The 26,808-nt window shown below is 47.7% G+C and overlaps 2 protein-coding genes across 2 annotated transcripts in view; one reads left to right on the forward strand and one right to left on the reverse strand.

The window, feature by feature from the left end:
- SYNE2 (spectrin repeat containing nuclear envelope protein 2) overlaps positions 1-24,463 on the forward strand; it is a 318,208-nt gene extending 293,745 nt beyond the window's left edge. The window contains exons 100-116 of the mRNA XM_061180891.1: positions 3,143-3,305; positions 8,663-8,850; positions 9,361-9,511; positions 9,864-10,046; positions 11,474-11,611; positions 12,608-12,802; positions 13,332-13,614; positions 14,125-14,193; positions 15,109-15,248; positions 17,090-17,204; positions 17,924-18,126; positions 19,090-19,290; positions 20,264-20,392; positions 21,560-21,751; positions 22,517-22,600; positions 23,119-23,165; positions 23,448-24,463. Of these exons, the coding sequence (XP_061036874.1) occupies positions 3,143-3,305; positions 8,663-8,850; positions 9,361-9,511; positions 9,864-10,046; positions 11,474-11,611; positions 12,608-12,802; positions 13,332-13,614; positions 14,125-14,193; positions 15,109-15,248; positions 17,090-17,204; positions 17,924-18,126; positions 19,090-19,290; positions 20,264-20,392; positions 21,560-21,751; positions 22,517-22,600; positions 23,119-23,165; positions 23,448-23,670 (2,704 nt within the window). The 3' untranslated portion in view covers positions 23,671-24,463. The remainder of the gene's footprint in view (positions 1-3,142; positions 3,306-8,662; positions 8,851-9,360; positions 9,512-9,863; positions 10,047-11,473; positions 11,612-12,607; positions 12,803-13,331; positions 13,615-14,124; positions 14,194-15,108; positions 15,249-17,089; positions 17,205-17,923; positions 18,127-19,089; positions 19,291-20,263; positions 20,393-21,559; positions 21,752-22,516; positions 22,601-23,118; positions 23,166-23,447) is intronic.
- The window catches only part of ESR2 (estrogen receptor 2), a 170,977-nt gene that overhangs the window by 91,452 nt on the left and 52,717 nt on the right, over positions 1-26,808 (reverse strand). The gene's annotated exons all lie outside the window — the stretch shown is intronic.

Consider the following 26,808-nt stretch of genomic DNA (forward strand, 5'->3'; position numbering starts at 1 on the left):
GTAATAAAGTTTGTGAATTTTAAAGCATACCCAATGTAGAAATTTTAAAAGAATTGGATAACAATAGAAAGTCTAATATTTTCTTCCCACACCCCATCGGTTTGGACACCAGTGGGCTTGAGCCCCACATTTGGGATGCCACTGGCCTGGAGTACCATAGTTCTGGGGAAGCCAAGCTAATTATTCATCCACCTTCTCCATACTCCCCCCTCTGCTTATTGCACACCTCACCCCTCGGGATTAACAGGATTCAGGATCACGGCATCTCAGTATTTTTGCACCCAGGTTATTTTATTACTTGTTAGCTCTCTTCATTTAAAAAGTTGCATTCTAGCCCTCTTCTTTCAAAATAAAGAGGCTGAGAGCCTCTTGATGCACTAGGGTCAGGCGCTGGATGAAGCAGTGGGGGCTGCCATTCTGGGAGGAGAGAGGAGGAAGGATGGGGAAGCAGGAAGCAGGAGGGCTGTGCAGAGGCTGCTGGCCTGAGCGCCTCTCCCCACCTACAGGAAGCTCTCAGGGCGGAGCTTCTCCAGCCAGAGTCTCCCAGGAGGGTAGCCCCTTGCAAACGGCGTGCAAGACTTTGTCCCATGGGGCCTGGGGTTCCCAGCTGCTCTGGCATTGTCTGCAGTGTTCCTCCTGTTCCCTGGGCAGTCAGGGTGACCAGACATTGGGGTGAGGAGGGTATAACTTGAAAGCCAGGGGAACAAAGGAAGTATCTAGGTTACAGCTGCATCCAGGCCTGGCCCTGGATTCTGTTACTTCCTTTTTAATAAATCATCTTGTGGCTTTGAAGGAAACTTCTTGTGATATTTGCAGTAAGAATGTAATTTGGAAAATATACCATCTTAAAATCATTACAACCACAGTTTCTGGGCGTTTATCTCTGTCAGGCACTGTGCCAAATGCCTTTCATGCACGTATATCTCATTCTGCCCTCAGCCACCCAGTGAAGGAAGGTACCACTGTTGACGCCATTTGACAGATGAGATTAAATAGAGCCAGGATTCATACCCAGACCCTGACCACAAAGAGTGTGCTCTTCATCACCAGGCTCCATGGCCTCCTTCCAAGCTTGCCTACCTCATGGCACTGTTGAGGATAAAATATTTATGAAAGGACTATGTGAGGGCCAATGCCGTGTAAATGAGGCATTATTGTAGCAGCGTGTGATCCCAGTCAGCAGTAATGAGAACTAGTATTATAGTGAGTGCTTACTTTATGCCAGAGGCTTTACATGCATCCTCTTGTTTCTGTCTCAGAACCCCCTACAAGGTGGATAATTTGAAGATTAACAAGGAAACTGGGAATCAGGACCATGAGGTTCCTTGCCGGGTACACAGCCTATAGATGGTACAATGGGGCTTAGACCTGGGTCTGCTCACCTCCAGAGCTCTGGCCTGAATGTCGCCCAGATGCTACCACCTCCCTGAAGCTGGAGGGACCCGAGAGGCCTGCTAGAGATGAGGGGCCGAGGTAGAAGGATTTTCTCTAAATTATAAAGCTAATTGGAAATAGAGCTGGAGCTAGAAGTCATTCCCCAAGGTTGATTTGGTTGATAGGAGGGTGCAAAAAGATAATAATAAAAATAAAAAATACACACAACTCTCTGGTTTACTTAAATAATAAACACTCACAACCCTGTGGTTTTATTAAATAATCACATGGAGTGGATTATTACACACATTTATTCATTCAGCAAATGCTTGTCGACGCCTCCCGGCCACCAGGCGGTCTTGGGGGTACTGTGCATGCAGAGGGAGCCCCATGCAGCCTGGCCGGTGTGGGCTCTGTCCAGATGGGCACAGTCAACGAGGGGTGCAGACACAGGGCTGCGGGAGCACGTGGGCGAGGGGTCCCCAGCTGATCTCGGAGAGAACAGTGGTAGAAGCTGCAGGAGAAGGGAGGGGAGCCGCTTTGCAGAGTGCAGGGCTGGAGGCAGAGAGGCCACTGACCGCTTGAACTAGAAAGGTCAGGGCGTTAAACTGCCATGTCGGGGTAGGCGAGGACTGTGGAAGAGCTTGAGCGAGAATCAGACTTGCTGTACACTTCGGCTACAGAACCAGAAGCTGGGAGGAGGGTGAGGGGGGCAGCAGGAAGCCGTTCACAGGCAGTCAAGGAAGAGATGCTGCTGTCAAGGAAGGTGGGGCACTTCCTGTGACTTAGAGTCAGTGCCCCAGTTTCTCTTTCCAGTACCGTGGGATGCAGTTCTGATAGCACTTTGTAACATGAGTATCGGTAAGCGGGAATTTTCCATTGTAGCCATTACTTCAAGTCTCTGGGATTAACTAAAAAGCCCACAGATCACCAGAACAAGCCTTCACTCCCTCTGCTTGAGGATTTTCACATTTTCTTTCAGGATCTATATGGAGATCATTTTTCCTCAGCCCCTGCATCATTTCCCCGTGACAGCACTTTGGCATGCCTGGGAGCTCTCCGTGTATACTGACGCCATGTGTCTTAGTTCAGATCCACTCCACGCTGAGCCAGGCAGATTGGTCAGGTAGATGGAGCTGGAACTGTGCTTGTAGATGATGTGTCCACCCCTCCCTTTTTGGCTGAGACAGCTGCCCTAGGATGGGCTGGTTCCATGTGTACGGCAGCCCTAGCCCCTCAGGCTGGACGTGGTGGGGTTTGGCACATGCTCTGTACTTGCTCAAGAAGAGGGTCCGTGAGAAGCATCTCAGGCCAGATACCACCAATGAGCCGGGTGTGTAACATCTTTACCCATCAGGAAAGGTCCCTGGCTGCTGTGATCTTGGTGATACCCAAGACAGAAACTGGACAAGTCACATGTGGTGATCTTAACCTGGAAAGAAAGAAATGGCATCTCCTATCTCTTCTGGAGCCCCAGAAAGATGTTCTGGGTCTCAGGGGATCCCACCCTGAGAATGATAGGACTTCATACTTGCATGGGTAGATTAACTCTTAGCCCATTTGAAAATCAGCCAGAACAGCAATTCTGTAAATTGTCCCACATTCTGTAAAAACTCTTATCTGGTGACGTGAGCATTAGTCCCTGCTATAAAATCAGTAACCAGTGATGATTACTTTTTAACCTCCAACACACTTATGGGTGCATTCTTCTCACCACTAAACATTGTGCTTTTGTTTTCCACCTCTTTTTTGCTGCAAATATGTTTAGGGTGAAGAAGCTGAAGGAGACCTTCGCTTTTATTCAGCAGTTAGACAAAAACATGAGCAACCTTCGCACCTGGTTGGCTCGGATCGAGTCTGAGCTTTCTAAGCCTGTGGTTTATGATGTCTGTGATGATCAAGAGATCCAGAAGAGGCTCGCTGAACAGCAGGTGGGGAAGTGAGAATGGGCTTTTGTCAGAGCCTAGGTGTTCACAGGGTCTGCTAATGCAAACCATCCCCGCACTGGCTATGCATTTTAGTGGGTTCACATTTCATAATACTGGTATGTTTTTTCCAGAGAAAGCTGACCGCCTGTCCATGCTCTTGGCGGTGTGAGGCATCCATCTCTTGAGTGCCCACCCCACCACCACCATTCATGTAGCTCTTTGTGAAATACTTTGAATAATGTTTAAGATGCAGACCTTAATCTTAGTGGTAAATAAGGTTTTTTTAATTTCTGTTTTTGTTACTATAGTTTTGGCAATGAATTGAAAGAAAAATAATTTTTCCAACCAAAGAAGGTTTTCATGGGGCAACACTTGATGGGTCTGATAGAGCTTCAAGAAAAGGGGGGCGCTCGGGGGGGTGGGGAAGAAGGAGCATGTTTGGACCAATAGCTTAGGAAGCCTCTCCTGCAATGTTCTGTGCATTTCTGTCATCAGCTATATCCCCTCTTAGCCAACCCTGGAAATTCCACAATTTGAACACCACCGAATCCTGCCCCTAACCTGGCGGATGCTTTTTGGTCTCACTGACTTGTGCAATCCACTCTCCTACCCTCCGTGGGCTCACGTTTACATGCTCATTCTTATATGCAGTGCCTGAGCTTCTCTTTATTTTTAAAATAGCTAAGCTTATATTATTCTTTTAGTAGCTTTCCTTCACTTGTTTTTCTCAGCCCTGTGAGCAGATTCTGTTTTAACCATATGAGCAATATGGTCGCTACCAAGTTCACAGCCTTGTATCTGTTTTCTTCATGTTTCCTCCAAAGCCTTGGTGTTTGTTGTCTGTCAACACACCGGGGCGATTCACTCACATATCCCAGCTGCTTGGAGACAGAATTGGGGGGCTGAAACTTTTTCATCAGATTATCAAGGCCAGAAGGCCACCCCTTGATGATAAATTCTCTTGAGGTCAGGTCAGTCCTTCTCATGATAATAAGCAACATCTCATGCTACCATGAAAAAGAGCTAAGTATTTGATAATACTCTGGACTTTGATCTTTATTTAATCCTATTACAAGTACTGTTTGAATAATGCCTATTCTCTGATTTTCAAACTAGTATGATTTAGCAATGCTGCAAAGTAAAAATACTGGTTTTTCCACTTAGCCTCAGAAATTTAAGTATGCCTTTTTCACTGAGGTCATCTATATTCTGTCTTTGCTTTGTGGAGAAATGAATATTGATACAACTACCATGCTAATGGACACTGCAGAGATTTTAATGCCCTTATCAGTAAAGGGCTACTGAACATTATCAGCTTTATTATCAGCTTTATTTACAAGATTGATCCATTAGGTTGAATTTCTTGAATAGTCTCTTCATAGACAGGCCTTGCAAATAACCATTTACCCTGACTGGTGAGTCTTTTCAGGTAAATAGAACAAAAGCTGACAACATTTTTCCCTTTAGCCCCTGGCTAAATTTGGCAGGGGCTAATAACGTGTGTTAACATTTTATACATCTGATGTGTGACAAAACATCATTAAATTGCAGGGAATTTATTCCCAAGAGTGTACAATTTGGAGCAGCTGCCATTCTCTTGGCCACGTGTGTTCCTGTACTGAAATGGTATATAATTTCAGTCTGGTTGATTTGAAGGTTTCCAATTTATAGAATTTAGAATCACCATCGTGGAATTCTTATAAAAAAAAAATTATGGAGTTAGTATTCAGGACCATTTAGCTGTGAAGAAGTTGGATGTGTTAATTTTCTATTGCCACTGTCACAGATTACCACAAATTTAGCAGCTTAACACAAATTTATCATCTTATAGTTCTGGAGGTCAGAAATCTGACACAGGGCTGAGGTCAAGGTGTCAGCGGGGCTGCTTTCCTTTCTGGAGGCTCTAGGGGAGAATCCATTTCTTTGCCTTGAAGTCCTAGAGGCTGCCTGCATTTCCTGGCCCATGGCCCCCTTCCGCCATCTTCAAAGCCAGCAACGGTGCATCTCTCTGAGCCTTTCTCCCTCTGATTGACTCTTCTTGTACTTTTAAGGACCCTTGGGATTCCATTAGGCCCACCCACGTAACCCAGGATAGTCTCCCTATCTTAAGGTCAGCTGATTGGCATGCTTAATTCTCCTTTGCCATGTAACCTAGTATAGTCACAGGTTCTGGGGATAAGGACATGGTTCCGGGGATGCCAATATTCTGCCTACCACAGATGTCCTGAGGAAACCTGTAGTATGTTTATTAAAAAAACAAAATTATAACTAAACCTAGACCTTAAATGCTCCACCAAAACCAGAAAATGTGTCACACAAAATAGTTATTTATGGGCCATTTTTTAAAAACCTTGCCTGTGTTTCTGTCACTGACTTAAATATAATAAATTCCTTGATTGCTTCCAGAAATAAGACCCAAACGCTTGGGATCATCTAGTAGTGCCTTCTGCAAAAGCCCTCAGGCCCCAAAAATGATAAAGCGCCATGATGTCCCTGGACCCTCATTATAACATCCTTGGGGGCCTGGTGCAGAAGGGGTCAGACCTTATAAAAGTATTTTTTGCTTCTCTTCTTTATGTGAAACTCCTTAGGTTATAAGTGTTGTATTGTTATTCCTGTAGAATAGATCATCTTCAAAATGCAAAGGAAGTGGTGGCCACCTTGTGACACGTTTAAACCATGGACCACTTTCATTGAGTCTTCAGCATCTCTCTCCAGTTTTCTTTGGTTGCCTGGTTCCCAGGCATCCCAGGGGTGGCTGATGGTGGCCTGGGGGGTTCGTTACCCCCACACCCTATAGTTACCAGTAGTCCCCTCCCCAGTGGCCAAGTCAGCTTCATGCCAAAGCCCCATCCACTGCCCAGCACCACCCTGCTGGACTTACCTGACACCCCCAGCCCCTCCTACGGAGACACTCTGGAGCCGCCATCTGGGTTCCCACAACACACTACATGGTTTTCTGCCTTCTCAGCCTGGTTCTCCTTTTTTCCCCTCTGTATCTCATTTTTTCTAGTTCCTTTTGTATTCTCATTCTTCCTGGCTGCCTTCTCGGCTCTGGTTTCCTGTTTCTCCCCATGTCCTCTCACTGCTCCTCAACTTCCCTCAGCCCTTTCCCAGCTTCAGTGCTCTGTGTCACCTACTCAGGAGCAGAAAAACAAAGTAAACAGGCACTCATGTTTCCAGAACCGTTGGCAAAAGTCTTTCACGTTGTTTTACGTTGTTTCTTAAGTCGGATTCGTCTCTGCGTTTGAACACTTTTGAAATCCAGTCGTTGTGCAGACTCGGGCCTCAATGGGTACTAGTGGTGGGATCATTTCAGTTTGCAAAATGTCACTTGTCCAGTACTTCATTGGTTTGTGTTTTAAAATATGGTCCACTACTTTATTTTATATTTTACAAGACAACTAACTAGTTCATACTACAGTATCAGTAGGCCATTTTGTGGTGTATTAGAAGTTTGTTTTGGAAATTTTGAAAAACTCTGGACTCCTTTTTTAGCCAAGATGTTCATGGTCTTTTGTAAATTATCACAGAGCTCATTTCTTGCCATCGTTTACCCTTTATATTAACCAGTTTTCTTTAGCTGTTTCATTCAATAAAAGCTGAGTGAAAAATGTAGAGTAACTGCAAAGAGGCTATTAAAATACATGGCATTCGTGTTTATCCATAGACTAGACTTTCTCAGTGCTTTTCAACCAGATCCCAACCCTACCAGGTGAGGTCAGGGGCAGATACCATTTTTCAATGATAATTGTCAATATTACTTATTTAGCACCAGCGTTAGGATTCCTTATTTATTATTTTGGCAAAAAAAAGTTAAAAAGGTTGTTTATCAATACCTGTAAATTTTAGGAAAGCCTGTGGCAATTCTGTGAACGGGTAAGAATTCTTAAACCTGGAATTCTATTTAAACCTATTAATTATAAAGCTAGTCCACGGACCCCAAGATGACTGCCCCCATTGCAGCATTTCAGACATTTGTCCTAGACTGCAAAGCTTAAAAAAAAATCACCTGCACATCTCTCTTCATAGGACACACAGGGTGACAAACTGAAAAGCACATTTTCTTCTGAATATAACTTTGAGGTGCTCATTTTTCATCCGTTAGGATCTGTGTTGAGAACTGCTTGATTTAAAACTTGATTTGAGTGTTAGCATTTTATTCTTTCATTTCCACCTGGACACAGAATTATCCAAATGTGCCTTTATCAGATGAAAAGTAAGAAAACATTAGTCCTATCTGGTAATCCAGTCATAATCTCCAAAATTGTTAAATATTGAGGTGACCTGGAATGAACTTCATGCTGCTTTTCTGTAGACAGTGGCAGCCACTGTTTATAAAATAATCCCTCCTGTAAAATGAACTATGTTGAATCCAGGGAACTTGTATAGTTAGTAGCGGCTTATTTAACTTTGTCTGTTTCACAGTGTAATTTGGGTACTAAGGTGAGTGGTGTGGTCTCATGTCACTCGTCACAGAATTTGGACATCAGGAGAGGCCTGGCTCATCCAGAAGGACAAAACAGACTGGCTCCTCACCTCGCCCTCCCCCCAGCCCTGCCCTTGTGTGTAGAAGAAACACTCCCTGGGTGATAACTGGAAATGCCATGTTTATGCTTAAACAAGTTTTCCATTTCTTCCTATGACCGTGCATGCTTTTCTTGGTGACCCTTCGTTTTCCTGAATCAGTAGCACGCTCCCCATCATGGGACAAGACTCCAGAGACCCCGCCCCCTCCCCGAGCTACAGCCGTGACCGGACTCCATCGGCTGGAGGGCAGCGTCTCTACCCCTTGGGTCCATGGAGCCCTAGGATAGACTCCTGGGGAGGCTGTGGACACCGTGCAGCTGCGAGCACAGTTTTCGGGGTGGAGGTGTATGAAGATAGTACAGAGGTCTCAGGAGATTTAAGAATTCTGTGACCCATAAAAGGTTAAGAGTTTGTGTTGCTGAAGTTTTAGGTCCTGTTGAAGATAAGTCAGTTTTCCAAGGAAGACCTCCCCAGAGCCAAGTCTAAATTGGAGGCCCTTGGGATCAGGTGGTAGGGAGTAGATCCCTTGCCTCCCCAGAGTCTGGGGCGGGGGGGGGTGGGCTCTCAGGGGAGGGAATCCCCACTCTTCCTACCCCCTCACATAGTCAGTTCAACAGATCAATCCCATAGTTGCCCGCAGTTAGGCCTTGTGTCTGATACTGTCGCACAGGGGTTGCCCAAAGGTGAGAGAGACTCAGCCTGTGTTGCCGAGTCCCAGGTAGAAATGCACGCAGGACCGTGCCCCCCCGGGCTGGAAGAAGGGTCGGGGGGAACCTTCCCACTACCGCCACCAGCACCTCAAAGTGCTTCCTACTCTCCCATCGTTGTAGGACCTGCAGCGAGACATAGAACAGCACAGTGCAGGGGTGGAGTCTGTGTTTAACATCTGCGACGTCCTCCTGCACGACTCCGATGCCTGTGCCAATGAGACTGAGTGCGACTCCGTCCAGCAGACCACCAGGAGCCTGGACAGGCGCTGGAGGAACATTTGCGCCATGTCCATGGAACGCCGGATGAAGTAAGGACCGAGCTGCCCCTGGATGCCGGCCGCGTGCTCCCGACTGACCTCCGTAACAGTGACTGTGTTCTGTTAGCCTCACTGAGGGGCGTGCCAAGTATTGGCGGGGAAGGCTCAGTAGGTGTGGCCAGTCCTTATTAAGGGGATCATTCAAGGAGAATACAGGCAGGGTCATGTCTCTCCCCAGCCCTCCTGTGTCTTGGGGTGTAACGGCGGGTGGCCACTATGCTGATGTGTCCCAGCTCTGAGTAGTGGAGGACGCCTGTCTCCTGCTGGGTGACCTCTGTGAAGCAGGAGCTCTGAGGGGCCTGGCGCTCCCAGAAGGGGGGTGTCCTGACCACAAAGTGATGTCTCCAGTTATTTCCTGGACGGGGTAGCAGGGTCTCTCCCCCTAAATATTTAGTGCCAGTGCAAGGGGGGCTGGGACCGGGACCAGTCAGGGGAGAAAAAGCCATGTAAAAGCTCGGCTTGGAGTGGGTGGCTTGTGCTGAGTTGCTTTCCTCCTGTTAGAATTGAGGAGACATGGCGGCTCTGGCAGAAGTTTTTAGATGATTACTCCCGCTTCGAGGACTGGCTCAAGTCCGCCGAGAGGACAGCGGCCTGCCCGAATTCCTCCGAGGTGCTGTACACCGTGGCCAAAGAAGAGCTGAAGAGGCTTGAGGTGAAGGCCCTCCCCAGCCCAGTGGCCCCGGTAACCGAGGATGCGGCGGGCTCGGGGCGGGCTTAGATGACTTCCCATAAGTGGCAGGTGTCCCCACCTCTGGCCGCAGCCGCCCAGTCCCCAGCCCGCCATCAGCTGCTCCAGCGGCTTTGTGGGGCGTTACCGATTTATGCCAACCGCAGGCCATGAACTTGAAAGTCTGTTCTTCAGTAGTGTCAGAAGAACGGGTGAAGCCAGCCCTCCGTGGCCATTCCATTGGGGGATGGACGCTTGAGGCAGGTGGTCTGGGGCCTGGAAGGGGTGTCTCGGCGCCCTGCAGCTATGGCACTGACAGGGCCCCCCCGTGCCACAGGCCTTCCAGCGGCAGATCCACGAGAGGCTCACACAGCTGGAGCTCATCAACAAGCAGTACCGGCGGCTGGCCCGCGAGAACCGCACCGACACGGCCAGCAAACTGAAGCAGATGGTGCACGAGGGCAACCAGCGCTGGGACAACCTCCAGAAGCGGGTCACAGCCATCCTGCGGAGACTCCGAGTAACCTCCTCTACGCCACCGGGTCATTTGTAGATACTGGGGAGGTGGAGGGGGTCTGATATGTGATGTCAGGCTTGTAACAAAGCAGCGGGTAGAAGATTTCATTTGAGGCCTAAGCTGTCTTGACATTCTTCCAGTACAGCCTTCCCTTTTGTTTAAGCCCAAAGCTGCCAAAAAGCGTTTTTTTTTTGTTTTTTTTTTAAGTGAAGTTATTTGCCTTGGAATAGGCTTCTCAGGCAGAGCTTATTCAAGGGATTGTGTTACCAACACATCGCTTTTTTTTGACTCCTGTCACCCCTGAGGGTGTCACGTCAGCCCACACACTGCCCAGAGTCTGGGGCGCTGCTGTCACCGGGTCTGGCGAAGGTACCTCTTAGTCTGGGACGAGGCCCCCTTTGCGCATCTGCCCGCTTTTGTGTGTCCCGTTGGTTCTTGCACTGTGAGGGAACAGGCAGAGCCCCCCGCTCTGTACTGGGGGTTGGGGACAGTGACAGTTCTCCCAACTTCAGAGCAGCTGTCTAACCTCAAATGATGCGTTTGATTCTGGGGTGTGAACCGTCACCTTAGATTTCTGTGATTCAGAAGACATCATATGTCAACCTTTGTGAGTCCAGGTGTAAACTGACAGGACCGGTGTGGGTTGTGGCTACAGGAAGTAATTTTAATCCTTGCTTCCGTTCTTAAGGCAGAGCACTCTTGAAACCATTCTAAGAAGAGGAAAATCTGGGTTTTTTGTTTAACCCTCTCAGGAAGAAATGGGCTAGCTTTTCCACAGCCCCCTTGCATTAATTTCTTTATCTCCTCCTGACTTGATTTGACTGTGACCAGCCTAAACCTTCATTGGGCGCTATGTTTGTTTGAGAATCAGCTGCCCATCTATGAGGTGGTAACCCAAGAGGCCTCCTTCATTGGAGGTGATAAATCTGGGTTTTCTTTTTTTGAAGAAATACATTGGGAATTATATCAGTGAAGGCAAATGGGGCACTAGTCCAGGCTCAACCCCGAGATCAATACTTTTCCATCCTGAAGCTACTAAATCCTTCTGTCAAGCAAAAGCTCCCACAGGAGGCTAACAGTTGAAAATAGACAAGTGCCTGGCTGGACTTTGAGAGGGGCGTGTTCCCCAGAGGACAGACTGGGAAAATCACTGACTTAGACTAGAGAATTATAGAATTTCAAATGCTGCACGAACCTTAGAGATCACGGTCAACATTCCCACACCTCGTTTACCAGCAGATGCTGAGACTCAGGGAAGTTTAGGGGGCTCGTTGGTATCCCACAGCCAGGACCAGACCCCAGGCTCCTGGCCGTGTGGGCCTCCGGGGGTACCCTGGGCTCCCTTTCCCCTCTTCTGAGAGTGACCTTGCTGTCTGCCTGAACTCCCGTTATGCCATCAACACAAACGTGATTTTTTCACCCTTTCGCAGCATTTCACCAACCAAAGGGAAGAATTCGAGGGGACCAGGGAGAGCATTCTGGTGTGGCTCACGGAGATGGACCTACAGCTGACCAACGTGGAGCACTTCTCGGAGAGCGACGCCGACGACAAGATGCGCCAGCTGAACGTAAGGCCTGCTTCCTTAGCTCCTCCCCACAGAGTGCCCCTAGGCAGAGGAGAGCTGGCCAAGTACAGACTTCACCTGATACCCTGAGAGCAGGTTCCAGAAGTGTCAGAGCAGCCAGACTGCATCCACCTGTGTACTGCCAGGTTATCACAAGCAAGGATACTGTTCCTTACGGTCAAGGGGTATTGGAACGAGGCCCTTTATTCTCTTTGTCGTATGTAATCATCCACGGGGAGAACGCTCTTGCGGTTCCAGACAGAACTTCATAAGATGCTGTTTCTCCAGCACTTGAGTCTGAGTGCAACGTGTGGGCTGTAGCAGGAGGAAACTCTCTCTCAAGAGTGGGGTCAGGGCACTTCCCTGGTGGTCCAGTGGGTAAGACTCCACGCTCCCAACGCAGGGGGCCCGGGTTCGATCCCTGGTCGGGGAACTAGATCCCATATGCTACAAGTAAGAACTCACATGCCGCAACTAAGACCCGGCACCACCAGATGAATAAATAAATATTTTAGAAATAAATTAAAAAAATAAAAGACCTCTCATTTAAAAAAAAAAAAAAAAGAGTGGGGCCAGGAACAGGTATCTTCTCTCCCACTGTCACAAATGTCTGTACTATACTTTAATCGCACTATAATTCCCTCCTTGGCTAAATTTTATAAGCGGTTGAGAAATGGAAATTTGCCTTCCGTGGTACAACGGCACCAATGAGCATTATTACTGTGTCAGCAGAAATGCCCGGTGGAGACTCACTATGGGAAATTTTCTGATTCTACCAAGCGTCAGTAAGACAAGGTCTGTCCCTCACACCCAGTAACAGTAAAGGTTCATCCATGTCAGACCTTTAGAATCATTTTAACTGGAAAAGTCAGTGCCCAGAAGGGGGAAGAAAAAAATACATATGTATGATCATTTTAAATTCTTAAATCTTTGGAGTCACTTAGTTAAAAACTGATGAAGCTAGAGTTTGAAATCCTTTCTTTCTCATATTCTAAATAGGGTTTCCAGCAGGAAATTACATTAAATACCAACAAGATTGATCAGCTCATCGTTTTTGGGGAGCAGCTCATTCAGAAGAGCGAGCCCCTGGACGCCGTGCTGATTGAGGATGAGTTGGAGGAGCTGCACCGCTATTGCCAGGAAGTGTTTGGCAGGGTCTCCCGATTCCACCGGAGGCTCACCTCCCACGCGTCGGTAAGGGGCTGCCCCTCACGCGGGGCTGCTGGGCCACCCGAAGTTGATGTTTGACTCCACTTTTAAAGAATTGGGAAACTTACTGTGCGTGGTTAACAATGATTTATTCTATGGTTAAAAACAAACAAATAAAAACTATGTTTTTGTTTTGCTGAAGTATAGATAGATGCTGTACAATATTATATAAGTCACAGATGTACAGTATAGTGATCCACAATTTTTAAAGATTATACTCCATTTATAGTTATTATAAAATATTGGCTGTATTCCCTGTGTTGTACCGTATATCCTTGTAGTTTATTCTATACCTCATAGTTTGTACCTCTTAGTCCCCCACCTCTATATTGCCCCCTCCCCAGTTCCCTCTCCCCACTAGTAACCTCTAGTTTGTTCTCTGTATCTGTGAGTCTGCTTTAAAAAGCTGAGTTGAAAAGTGCTCTTTCCACACTTACTAATATAGAGCCAATACTTGCTCAGAAGCCGCCAGTGCCCAGTGGTTAATTCTGAAAACTGGATACCCCCATTCTAGGGCTTGGAAGATGAAAAGGAAGCCTCTGAGAATGAAACGGACGTGGAAGACCCCAGAGAGATCCAGGACGACTCTTGGCGTAAAAGGAGAGAGAGCGAGGAGCCCTCGTCCCCTCAGTCCCTTTGTCACCTGGTGCCCCCGGCGCCAGGGCCCGAGCGCTCCGGCTGTGAGACCCCCGTCAGCGTGGATTCCATCCCGCTGGAGTGGGATCACACAGGTGACGTGGGGGGCTCCTCCTCTCACGAAGAAGACGAGGAGGGCCCATACTACAGTGCGCTGTCAGGTATGGACCCGCACGGCTAAGTCCTTAGCACCTGAGCAACACGGCCAGCTCTCGGTGGTCAGAGTCCGGGCTGTGGCCGACCCAGACTTCCTGTGGCTTCCTGTGTCTGCCCTGCCCGCCTTTGACCTACCTGAGAGCTGGCTCATTCCTATTCCTGGTGGAATGAAAGGGAAAAATAAACAGAGTCCACGTCGGGACATGAAGGCTGTTTGCTGATGGCCCTTGATAGACGGGAGGCTCATCAGTGGCCTTTTCAATTGAGTTTTTCAGAATATCGGTAGATTGAGTGTCTCTGTCCTTTCTACGCAGTTCCCCTCCCGCGCCGCTGTTTCGGACGGTCAGGAGTTAACTGAAAAAATCCTTCTGGTTCTTTAAAGCTTTTTAATAAAACAGATAAAGGGTAGTCACTTTTCTCCTCCCAGGTGACAATGTTTCTACTGTTTTAACTTAATACTTGGGCATTCATCTACAGACGCCTGCAGTGAGGAAAATGACATTGTTCTTTTTCAGATGTAGAAATCCCTGAAAATCCTGAGGCATATCTTAAAATGACCACAAAAACTTTGAAAGCGTCTTCTGGTAGGCCCCTGCCCGTGCATGCGTCTCAACATGGCAGCGTCCTGTGGTGCACACTGCATCCTAAACCTCGCTCCCGTGTCATGTCTGACCTCTGCCTTCTGTGGACACCATGCGCCTTGGTCCTTGTGTCATGGTGTATTTGCACTGCCGTACTCACACATAGCTTCGTGCTCCATACAAAACCCTCCCAGACCAGAGCAGTCTCCACGCCTTCCCTCTCCTCCCCTTCAGGCCTGTGCAGAAGGGAATTTTTCAGGTGCCTTTTTAAATTTTTATTTTTCTCTCCATCTCACTCAAGCCTTTTGGCATGGGCCAAGCTTTCTTCATGGTGGCTTGGTTTAGAACTACTACCCTGCTTACGGTGATTTCCTGGGAAGAGGGTGGGGAGGTGGGGGGGTGAGGGTACTGTTGCCTTTGCCGCAGGAGAAGACACCTCCCTTTCCTTGACTTGCAGCTCTGACCTTCATTCCCTGCCCCAGCCCCACCTGCAGTGGTTGGGGAGAGCCACGAGTGGCCCTTTGGTCCCCTAGTCCATCCTGATGTTCACTCTTCCCTCACTCCTCAGAGGCCTTCAGTCCTCTTGGCCCCCAAACCCGGCCTTGCCGCCAGTGCCCCCCACCGCTAGAGCCCCCGGCTCCAAAAGGCCACTCATCCCGCAGCAGATCATGTGTTTGTCGTGCTCCATTGTGAATCCATCTAGTGAAGGCCCAGTGTCGCTCAGTTGCATGAGTCTCATTTCATTCCCTTCTGGGACATACTCACATTTTGCAAACATGCATGCTTTGCAAGGAAAGCTGCAGAACTCATGTTATACTATAACCTGATGCCATGTTACCCATGACCTTTTTTGTGTAACTAAATATGAATGCTTTGGTTGGAGAGAATGGACTGTCACTTGCTATTTTTTTGTTTCAGGTAAATCCATTTCTGAAGGCCACTCGTGGCATGTTCCTGACAGCCCTCCTTGCCGCAAGCGTCGCTACAAACAAATGGGAGGTGACAGGAATGTCCAACCCATCCCCTCCGATTCCAGCACCCCTTATAAACCAGCCTACGTAAGTCTTGACCCCACTGAGAGCACAACCCAAGTGCATGAGTAATAGTTAAAATATTTAAAGAGAGGGAGCTTTGGGTGTATGCTGTATGTGCTCACTCCCCAGGCATATTTTCGGTTGGTTTTCCCATGGTGACATACTTCATGAAAACTCTGGCATAACTGACTAGACTTAGAGATAGCTGTCTGGCCAAACACCGTCTTTGAGTGTTGATGCGCTATGACAGGGATTATTACTGTTGAGTCAGTCATCGTGCAAACAGCGGAGAAACAAAGTGCTGGCCTTCCTGAGCCGCTCCTGAGCCCCCAAACCTTTGATATATTTACCTTGACTACACATCCTATTCAGAAAATTGTGACTTCCTATTCAGAAAGGTTTGACAGTGTGCAGTGGTAGACCTGGGTTTGATTCCCTGCCCTACCAGTAAATGGCTCTAGGACCATAAACACTTTACCTTGCCTCTGTAAGCCTTCCTCACCTGAGGATAAACCTACCTTACATAATTGTTGTTAGGATTAATGTGTATGAAGGTATAAAGAAGGCCCTCGAAGTGGTCACCATTATTGTTATTGTTGTTATCACTACTGTATATGGTTTGTCGTTGTTGTTAAACCAGTGACTGTTCCCTCTTAGTTGCACTTTCCTCAGGCAACATGAGCCCTTGCCATGCTCTGGCTACGCAGCTATTGCGGGCCAGCCTGCGGAGGATTTAACGTTGGCCCCAGATCATTCTCGGTACAGACAGTTAGTGACGAGCAAGTTGAAATTAAGACGTCTCGCACATTTTTTAGTGTCATCTCTTAGAGAAACCAGAAGTGATGTGAGCATCACTGGATTGGTTGTCAGAGTGCCCTCTGTGCGGAGGAGTGAACGTTGCTAGATAGTTGGAGAAGGTTCTGCCTAAACACGGTCAGAGCCCAATCATTTGATAATGGGTGACCCGTGCCCAACTCAGAAACTCTTCCTCTTGCTTAGCAAGCAGTTACCATTTTTAATCTGTCCCTCTGTGGTGCCGAGTAAGACCTGACAGTCCCGGAGAGGGAGCCCCCAGCACCTCACCTTTGCTTTGCATCCAGGACCATGTAGTTTGGCCTCTTCCGGTAACTATGCTTGTGTTGCCTACCTGGCCACTTTCAGAAGCTCAGCCCTTTGTGTGTGTGTGTCTGCAACCACCAATCTGAAGGTTTTTTGTGTTTTGCTTTTCATTCCACACAAATAGGCCATATGGACACAATCCAAAAAACATGAGTTTTCTTAAAAAAAAGATACATTTATTTTTGGAAAGTCCTGAGATAACAGCCCAGTCAGCTCTGTGATAACACAAGAGTCAATATGTACAGTGAAAGATAAACGCTTGGTAATGAATGACCCTAGGAGGCAGGTTTGTGCCCTGTTTCCGATTCCCGGTGATAATAATGCCAACCAGCTGTACGGAGTGACTGGGAGGGATAACTAAAATTTTGTAAAATACTGTGCAAATGTAGAAGTGCTGACACAATAACAGTCTGGTAAGCTCAACGATTGTTTTTAAGTCTTTTTGCATGGTTGGATTGAGGAGTGTTAGGAAGCCTCAAATTAAATCAGGCCATTTTATTCCCAATATTGACATCTTACCTGCTTACCCCTCCCACTGCACCTTTGCTGAAGCTTTATTTCTGCCATCAGCTCTGCTGCTTATAAATGCTACCCATACACTAAAGTGCCTCTGTATTACCAGCAAGTTACCCTTCGAAGGAAAGGGCTCCTATATCTTCATTTCTTACCTGTTAATATGAACCAAGACGTTCTTCAGACAGCCTTTAAGATGTATAGATGGTAACATAAAAATTGTCTCATTCTAGGTAAAGCTGCTGTTGTCTCCAGGGACTGAAGGTGGCAAAGAAGAGCCAAGCGTCCCGACCGGCGGCCCACAGCAGGAGGACGAGGGCCTGGCTTCTCTCACCGGGCAGCAGTCAGGTACAGTTAGATTGGGCCATTGTTATGAGGTAGAGACGGTGTTTTGGGTTAGCTGGACATTTACTTTAAGGCACTGCTCAACAGAACATTGATTAGGAATTGACCAACTACATAATTCACCAAAACTGCTGAACTTGGCCTATAGCAGCCACTGTTATTTTAGAATCAGCTGACTTGTATTTATGAGCAAATTCCTATCTGTTATTTATTCTTTAAATATTGACAAAATGAGCCTCATGATAAAGGGTCTGTTTTCACCTGCATGACTTCGCTTGTATGTGAAGATCAGACACGAAGATGATGATCAAAGAGTTGTGTCGGGTGTCTCCTCGAGAGACCAGAAAAGTCATGACTCAACTGAGCCTAAAGTCAAGTGCATAGCATCGACCTGATCGTTCATGGACAGAGGGGAGAGTGCCTTAAATACAGCATGAACTGGAGTGCTGAACCTGGGACCACAGTGCATCTTGGCAACACGTTGGGCCTCCTAGCGGCTCCCTACTTCGTCCCGGCCTGTGTGGGAGCGCAGCAGCACAGGCCTTGAACCAGAGCGAGGGAAACATGCTGTGCCACACTTGGGGGAAGTGATAACCCCCAAACCCCAAGGCTCCTGCATGGAGCATCCCCTGCAGGTTTTATCACTGTGACACTGAATTAGTTGGAAGCAGAGAAATCTGTTTGCATTATTGCTGCTTTTTATTGGCGGCTTTTTATTCCAGGTGCCTTTGATAGATGGGAGTTGATCCAAGCGCAAGAACTTCACAGTAAACTCAGAATAAAACAGAACTTGCAGCAGCTGAACTCTGATATCAGCGACATCACCACATGGCTGGAAAAAACTGAAGCAGAGCTGGAAACATTAAAGCTGGCAAAGCCTCCCTCTGGTATGCAGGAAATGGAACTCCGAGTGAAGAAGCTGAAGGTGAGTGAGGGCGTGGAGGGGAAGAGGACTTCAGAACGCATGTGCACATCAGATCCTCTGCCAGCCGCGTCGGGGGCGGCTCGCACACGGTGTGTGGTTAGTAGCCTCTCGCACTTCATTTCTGTAACTGGCAAGGACACAGGTGAAGATTTGTATTTTCATTCAGAGGAGCATCTCCAGATGATCCCAAAGCCCAGAGCAGTGCTGGGGAGGTGTGGCTCCCATCTGACTGCTGAGGGACCCCTAGACTTCTATGGGACCCCCCCAGTGGCCATGGACAGGCAGCCTAAAAACACCCTTCCAAACTGTATGCAGGCAAGACGGGGGGTGGAGTGCTGAGGGTGAGAAGGAGGACAGCGCACCTACTGACCGACTCTGCGGCCTGATCGGTTACTCTGCTACGCAGTTAGGAGCTGTCACCCCCACAGCCAGGGAGCAGGGGAGGGGCAGTTTGAGCCCTGCACTTTGGGGGTGCTCTGAACATGAGCCTGGGCTCCCCAGAAGACCCAAGATAGGAGTTTTGGGGTATCCAGGCAGTCTTCACATTTGAACTATTGTTTTACTTTGTGCACTGATATATCAGGGGTTACCATTCATCCTAAGGAATAACACTTCTGTGATACTCTGGGGCGAATGCAGGATAACTATGTGTGCTTTATGTAGAAGACTTTTAATCTGATCCAGAAATGTTATTAAGCCAGACAGAGGCCAGCAGGGTCTATTCAGGCCTCCGGTGTAGTTGGTCCACGTCTCTCAGCCCAGTCATCTGGCCAGCCAAGTCGTGACCTTGTAAGGCAGCTCCCTTACCTGAGGCTTCCCAGCCAGTGACAGGCGACGTTGCTCTTGTATGCCGGGCCACGGCTTAGAGAAGTGTTTGGAAGATCCGTTCCCCACTGAGGTTCAAAATGAACCCCACATCACTGTTTACAGAGTGCCTGACCCAGTCTTTTCCCTCTGCGGTAGGAGATACTAAAAGCCTTTGACACCCACAAGGCCTTAGTGGTTTCTGTCAACGTGAGCAGCAAGGAATTTCTGCAAGCTGAGAGCACCGACTCCAAAGAGCTCCAGGATAGAGTCGGCCAGCTGCGGCTGCGCTGGGACGCGGCCCAGGGTGCGGTGGAGAGCTGGAGAGAGGGCTTACGGCTGTCGCTCATGCAGTGCCAGGTACGGCAACTCAGCACCCAGCCGGTGCCCAAGGCCCAGTCCCGAGCACAGCCAGGCCCACGTGGGCGGGAGAAGAGATATGTTTATCATCTTCAGGCTGCTTTCGCACAGCCAAATATGGTTTGTGTTAGGAAGCATGTGCTTTACCATTTGTTTCCAAAGCGGCCCGCCCGCTGTCTCAGAGACCCGATGCTTGCCCTGCATTTATTTCCCACTGTGTTGCCCAGACCCACCCGTACTGAAATGGTTCCAGCAAGCGTTCCAGTAGGTTGGAAGTGTTACACCAACATTGCCCTGTGTCTGTCCTTTTGCCAGGAATACTGGATAGCAGAGTGTTAAGAGACCGCGCCCTAGAACAAGGAGCAGTTTAACCCAGCTCTGTAGTTTTAGTAGCCGTGTGACTGTGGGGAAAACACTGCACCTTCTAGACCTCAGTTTTCTCATCTGGAAAATGGGAATAATTCCAGGGCCTTTTTAGGAAAGGGTTCTTTTTAGGACTATGTGCATGTAACCTTGACCCAGCACCGGCCACACAGTAAATGCCCAACAGGTGAGCTCTAACCCCATCTAGGAAACAGGAGCCCACCAGCAACCACATGCAGCACTGTCTTTGGGCCATAGTCTGTCCTGTTGGGGTGTCTCCCTTGACCAGTGAATCCAGCAGATGTGTTGAATAATTTGTGTGCTCTTCCTAGTAAGATCAGGTGGGGTGTTCTGAAGCCCCACCTTTCTGCCAGCACTTTTAACGTGGCAGAATTCAGCGTGCCTCCTGGGACAGGGCCGAGTGCTCTCCTGCCCTGCTTTCCCTCCTTTGGGGGCCCTGGCATTTAGTTTAAATCTGGCCCTTGTATTCACTGGATAAGGACCAGCAGAGCAAATGACAATGATGGATTAGCAATGGCACGCTGCTTCCCAGCACACCTGCCTTCACAGTCTAAGAAAGGGACATGCTCTGACGTCTGCTGTTTTTAAGGACTTTCACCAGCTGAGTCAAAGCCTGCTGCTGTGGTTAGCGAGCGCCGAGAGCCGGAGGCAGGAGGCTCGTGTCACTGACCCAGAGGCAGACCCCCGGCCCCTCCTGGCATGTCGCGAGGAGCTCCTGGTAAGTCTCCTCCTAAGGGGCCCTGCGCTACCACTGGCCTCTTCAGGAGGTCAGTACTTAGGTGGCCTCGCCTGGCGTTTCTGGAAACAGCGCCCACATGGTGTTCTGCCCTCGTGTTCTGGTTGGTGTCTACTGAGCATCCCTGCACTGTTCCAAAGCAGGGTGAGTGCAGGAACGAAGAGCCGTGGTCCAGAGCAGGAAGTCTTCAAGACTCTCAGGAACCGGTGATGGAGGCGTTTGTCAGGATCCTGAGAAACTGAAGGCCCTCTGAAGTATTTTTCCCTTGTGAATACAGCTCATTTGGGAGGAAACACGGTGTTCAGTCACCTGGCAGTCATGATGAGCTTTATGGGTTTTCCATAGCCACATACACAGTCTTTCTTCTGGGAGGGTGGTTGTGTTTTCATATATTTATCTCACCAGCAAGCCAAGGTGAGACCCATATATTCTCACTTGCACTCAAGGTGACATTTTTATCCATATATTTGTATGTGGTTTAGTTTTAAACATTTTAAATTTAATCAAAACACTGGTCATTGCTTTAAAGATATTTTTTTGTTCTAAAATCTTTGTAAAGCCCCCGTGTCCAGAGCAGCTCTGTCTAATAGAGCTTTCTGCAGTGATGGAAATGTCCCATAGCTGCACTGTCCACAGTAACAGCTCCTGGCCATGGTAGCACCCAAGTGCTTGACATGTGGCTGCTGTGACTAAAACTGAGCTTTTAATCACATTCAGTAGCCACACGTTGTCCAGTGGCTACCACCTTAGACATCGAGCAAGACCGCACAAGCAGATTCACGTGATTCCTTATATTTCTCAATTTGTCCACTTTAGACTTTCCCTCAACTTCCTGCCATCGGGGATGAGGGCCTAGTCTTCCCACACCACCCCCCTCACTCCTTTCCTCTAACTTCTCCAGCATTGCTATTGTCTTCAGAATGAGAAGGAATTAAAAAAAAAAAAAAAAAAATAGGGGTAGAGTGTAACCAACTTGCTATCTAAGTGATGCCAGGCTTGAGGACAGGCAGGCAGGTAGAAGAAGGTGGTTCTGAGTTGGGTACCAGCCACCACTCATCCTGGAACTTCCCTGGCACGGAGAAAGCTTCTTCCGGCCACACTAGCTTCCCTTTCAATAAGCAACTGTTTGACACACGTTTTTATTTTTAGCAACTGGAAAAGGAGCTAGTGGAGCGTCAACCTCAAGTAAACTCCTTACAAGAGATTTCCAGCAGCCTGCGTATCAAGGGGCACAGAGAAGACTACATTGAGGCTGAAGAGAAAGTCCACGTTATTGAGAAGAAACTCAAACAGTTGCTTGAGCAAGTGTCCCAAGACTTAGTGTCCTTGCAGCGAAGCCAGGTGAGTCCCCTTGTAGCTTCTAAATATAAAAATGTATGCAAATGGGAAAGCAGTGTGGCAGCCCTGCTTGGGGAGGGAGGCCGCAAGCACGTGGCAGCGGTCAGAGAGGAGTCGTGCCCCTTTGTGCTGTGTGGCCCTAACAAGTTACCAAAGCTCTTCAAAGCCACTTTGTCATTTGTAAGAGGGAGGCAGCGACGGTACCCATCAGTGTGGCTGGGGGTATGGAAAACAAGCCGGGTCCCGCCGTCGTTTCTGCCTTCATGCCTTCACTGTTCTCACGTGATGGTTTCTGGTCCTCTCCCTGTCCTGGTCACTCTCCTCTGACCACTCTCTCCTTTGTCTACCTTCTTCTCTTAAAATGTGATCCAGCTCAGAACAAATGGACTCACCAGACGTAGGGCAGCCCCTCCCCTCCATCCCAGAGTATATATCTTTCCTCCCGTGCAGCCCAGACTATGTGGCCACGTGATTACATCACCCGCCACTAGTTCACTGTCCAGCTGTTTGTGTCCCCCTCCTAATGTGTGCTCTGGGTTTTTAATGCAAGTGGCCGGCCTCACCTTGTTTCCATCCCCTGTCGTCTGAGAAAGGCCCTGTTAGAGGGGGGAGTGAGCGCACCAGAAGAGCCCCTCCTTTTAGAAGGATCACAGTGGGGAAGGGATGAGCGGTGCAATGGAGAACCTGCAGGAACCATGTTTTTGTGCTCTTGAGACTATTCAGAGCCTTCTGTTTCCCCGAACTGAACTCTTGGGGTGTGGATTTCAGAACCCAGACTCACCTCTGCCTAGCTTGGACGAAGCAGACCCCGGAGAGCCTCCAGCAACACCTCTGCCAGCTCCCCAAGCCAAGGTGAGAGCCCCCTTCTGCCAGGCAAACGACACTGGTTATTCTTGAAAGTTATTGAGATGACAGGGACTTGGGCCTCCAAGGCCCCATCCAGTATTTCATGATAGCACAGATTTCTGCTTTAACCTGCTGGTCACTAGAGCGGCTTACTCCAAAGATTAAAAAAAAAAAAAAAAAAAAAAACTTTTAAAGACCTAATGGAAAGGCTGTCTTGTGCTCAGTACTCTTCCCTGGTGGGATTGTGCTGGCTGTGGAAGCTGGGAGCCCTCCTGGCACTACTGAAGGGGCTTCCTGATCTCTCCGTGGCAACAGGTCAACAGGCTGGAACGTGAAACTCTCCCTAGTTTAACTGAATTATTTCTTACTTCAGAGAGTGTAATCTCAAATGTATTACTCTAGGCTCAAAAGCTTGGCAGGAAGACAACCTAAGAAAGATGTATAATTTAAGAAGGAGGAACGTTTTATCATTGACAGGACTAAACTGTCTTCAGTTTACTAATTGGATTATTTTTATCTAGCAGTTCAGAGCAGAGATAACTACAAAAGACAAGAACAAGACAGCCAGCAGGTAACAGCATTACAACACCAGCAATGGGTTCCCTGTCCCACACTCCTCTCCCCTCAGCAGGCTTGCCAATGCCACTCTTAAGGTCTTTGGAAAAATTGGTTTGCTTGTTTTCTTCCATTTGGAAGGGGCTGGGCTTCCCTTCCAAAGCTGAATCCCAGCCGTTGGCCCCATTTTAATCTCAGGTCCTGATGTTTGTCTTTACGCTAGCAGGGGGGTCAGGTCACGGGAGTGGGGTTTGCCTCCGGAACCTCCGGATCAGCTCTCGACCTCCTCTGTTGCCAGGGCGCCCAGCCCCGCCGGCCCTGAAAGCTCGCGGCCCGCGCGCTCCTTCGTCTCGCGGGTGATCAGGGCGGCGCTGCCCCTCCAGCTGCTCTTGCTGCTGCTGCTGTTCCTGGCCTGCCTGCTGCCCTCCTCTGAAGAGGACTACAGCTGCACTCAGGCCAACAACTTTGCCAGGTCCTTTTACCCCATGCTGCGGTACACCAACGGGCCACCCCCCACCTAGAGGCCGCCCGGCCGCAGCACCGCCCCCACCAGCCTCTGCGCAGTGCCCGACTCACAGCCCCAGACCCATCTGTGGGTGACTCTGAGCATTGGTCCAGGGACCACCTGCTGCGGACACCTCCCTCTGGGCGTGACTGGAGAGAGCTCTCTCAGGACCCAGGGCAGCTTTCAAATGATCTTCCCCCAGGGCAGGGAACCTGGGCGGCCCATCATCACCACGGGCAGTTTGGCAAAGCTTAGTTGATTGGTTTCGGGATCTCTGGAAACTGCAGTTTCCCGAAGAGCCAAGCACTTTGTGAATTCTGATTTGTCAAACCACATTATTAACATGTAGTGAATATGGTCAGTGAACAGTAGTGTTCATCACATAATACACGTTACAGAAACAAGCAAGCAGAGTCTGCCTCAGAAATGGTTCAGAAACTCACACGCACCCTTGGCTGATTGATTGAAACAATCATATTTAAAATGTTTAGAGTTAATTTTACTTCAGTCAGCAGCAATCTTGGAGCTACAGGTTATAAAACCAAAATGTTCTGCTCAGTACTTAGGTCTGCTCTTTTGTATTGCTTTAAATTTTTAAAGAAATTATATTGCATGGATGTGGTTATTTGTGCATATTTTTTAACAATGCAGAATCTGTATGAATAATGTAAACTTTGATTTTTTTAAAAAAGTCAGATTTTAGCTTGAGCTTTTTGACTAATGTACAGTAAATGCCAAACAAACAAACTACAGACTTGATAGGGACATTTTTGTAAGTTAATTTTATAAGACTTTTCACATTTAAAAAGTGGTGCTTCAGGTTTTGTTTAACTGTTTGGCCACGGGGGGGTGGGGGGGTTGGTCCAGAGACTTGAAGCTCTTTGTGGTATGTACAACTCAATGTTTGTTTCTCATTAAAAGAAAACAAAAAAGCCATACTTTTGTCGTACTAGATTATATTACAAAGCAGTTAAACGTTATGTGTAATCTTCCATAGAGCAAAAATTATTTTTTAAATATTTGAGGGGATTTACGGGTTTTACAGATTTTGAGCTAAGCTTTATACTCTACTTATTTATCTTTGTACAGAATAACTAACTTCTTATGAGATCTAGAAACCAACACCTGTATAGGAGGTGATTACCCCGTGCCTGAGCCTCCAATGCTGTAGGAGGCGATGAGAGCAGCACAGTGTGGAAGGTGAACGTGAAAGGATCATTTCACCCAGATTTTCGTATTCCCAGCTCCCTCCAGAGTGAACTAACACATAGTGTTTAACAAACGTTACAGACAAAGCCGTCTGCTTTCCATTTCCAGCACCACTGTCTATTTCCCACCCAAACAAAGAGTGTGATTAGAAGTTACTGATTCAAATGGAACAGAATTGAGAGCCCAGAAATAAACCCACACACCTACGGTCAATTACTCTTCAACAAAGGAGGCAAGAATATGTAATGGGAAAAAGACAGTCCCTTCAGCAAGTGGTGCTGGGAAAGCTAGACAGCCTCATGGAAATCAATGAAGTTAGAACACACCTTCTCACCATGCACGAAAATAAACTCAAAATGGCTTAAAGACTTAAACATAAGACAGACAGGACACCATAAAACTCCTAGAAGCGATCATAGGCAAAACGGTCTCTGACATAAATCTTACCAGTGTTTTCTTAGGTCAGTCTCCCAAGGCAATAGAAATAAATAAAAACAAAAGGGACCTAGTCAAACTTACAGGCTTTTGCACAGCAAAGGAAACCATAAACAAAACGAAAAGACAACCTACAGAATGGGAGAAAATATTTGCAAACGATGAGACCGACAAGGGCTTAATTTCCAAAATATACAACAGCTCATACAGCTCAACAACAAAAAAACAACCCAATCAAAAAATGGGCAGAAGACCTAAACAGACATTTCTCCAAAGAAATACAGATGGCCAACAGGCACATGAAAAGATGCTCAACATCGCTAATTATTAGAGAAATGCAAATCAAAACTACAGTGAGCTACCACCTCACACTAGTCGGAATGGCCATCATTAAAAAGTCTACAAATAACAAATGTTGGAGAGGGTGTGGAGAAAAGGGAACCCTCCTACACTGTTGGTGGGAATGTAAGTTGGTGCAGCCACTGTGGAAGACAGTATGGAGGTTCCTCAGAAAACTAAAAATAGAGTTGTCATATGACCCAGCAATCCCACTCCTGGGCATATATCCAGAGAAGACTATAATTCAAAAAGATACATGCACCCCTATGCTCATAGCAGCACTCTTCACAACAGCCAAGACATGGAAACAACCTAAATGTCCATTGAAAGATGAATGGATAAAGAAGATGTGGCACATATATACAATGGAATACTACTCAGCCATAAAAAAGAATGAAATATGCCATTTGCAGCAACATGGATGCAACTAGAGATTATCACATTAAATGAAGTAGCAAGTCAGAAAGACAAATACCATATATCGCTTATATGTGGAATCTAAAATATGACACAGGGACTTCCCTAGTGGTCCAGTGGTTAAGACTATGTGCTGCTAATGCAGGGGGCCCGGGTTCAATCCCTGGTCAGGGAACTAGATCCCGCATGCCGCAACTAAGAGCCTGCATGCCGTAACTAAAGATCCCAAAAGCCGCCACTAAAAGATCCCGCATGCCGCAACTAAAAATCCTGCATGCCTCAACTAAAGATCTTGTGTGCCACAACTAAGACCCAGCACAGCCAAATAAATAAATATTTTTTGAAAAATAAAATATGACACAAATGAACATATCTATGAAACAGAAACAGAATCACGGACATAGAGAACAGATGTGGTTGCCAAGGGGGAGGGGTGGGGGAGGGATGGAGTGGGAGGCTGGGGTTCACACGTGTAAGCTTTTATACAGAGAATGGATAAACAACAAGGTCCTACTGTATAGCACAGGGAACTATATTCAATATCCTGTAATAAACCATAATGGAAAAGAATATGGAAAAAAAAAAGTTACTGACCCAGTTCCTCAGTTACCTGCTCCTAACCTGCATCTCTTGACACTCGGGAGACACCATGGACTCGAAGCAATCTCGGTCTCTCTCTCCTTCTCTGCAAAGTGCAAACCTTGGGGAAGCCAAGGAAGCTTGTCAGTAGATGAAGGCCAGACTTCAGCACTGG

This window comes from Eubalaena glacialis, chromosome 2, assembly GCF_028564815.1.
Source record: "Eubalaena glacialis isolate mEubGla1 chromosome 2, mEubGla1.1.hap2.+ XY, whole genome shotgun sequence".
Lineage (NCBI taxonomy): Eukaryota > Metazoa > Chordata > Mammalia > Artiodactyla > Balaenidae > Eubalaena > Eubalaena glacialis.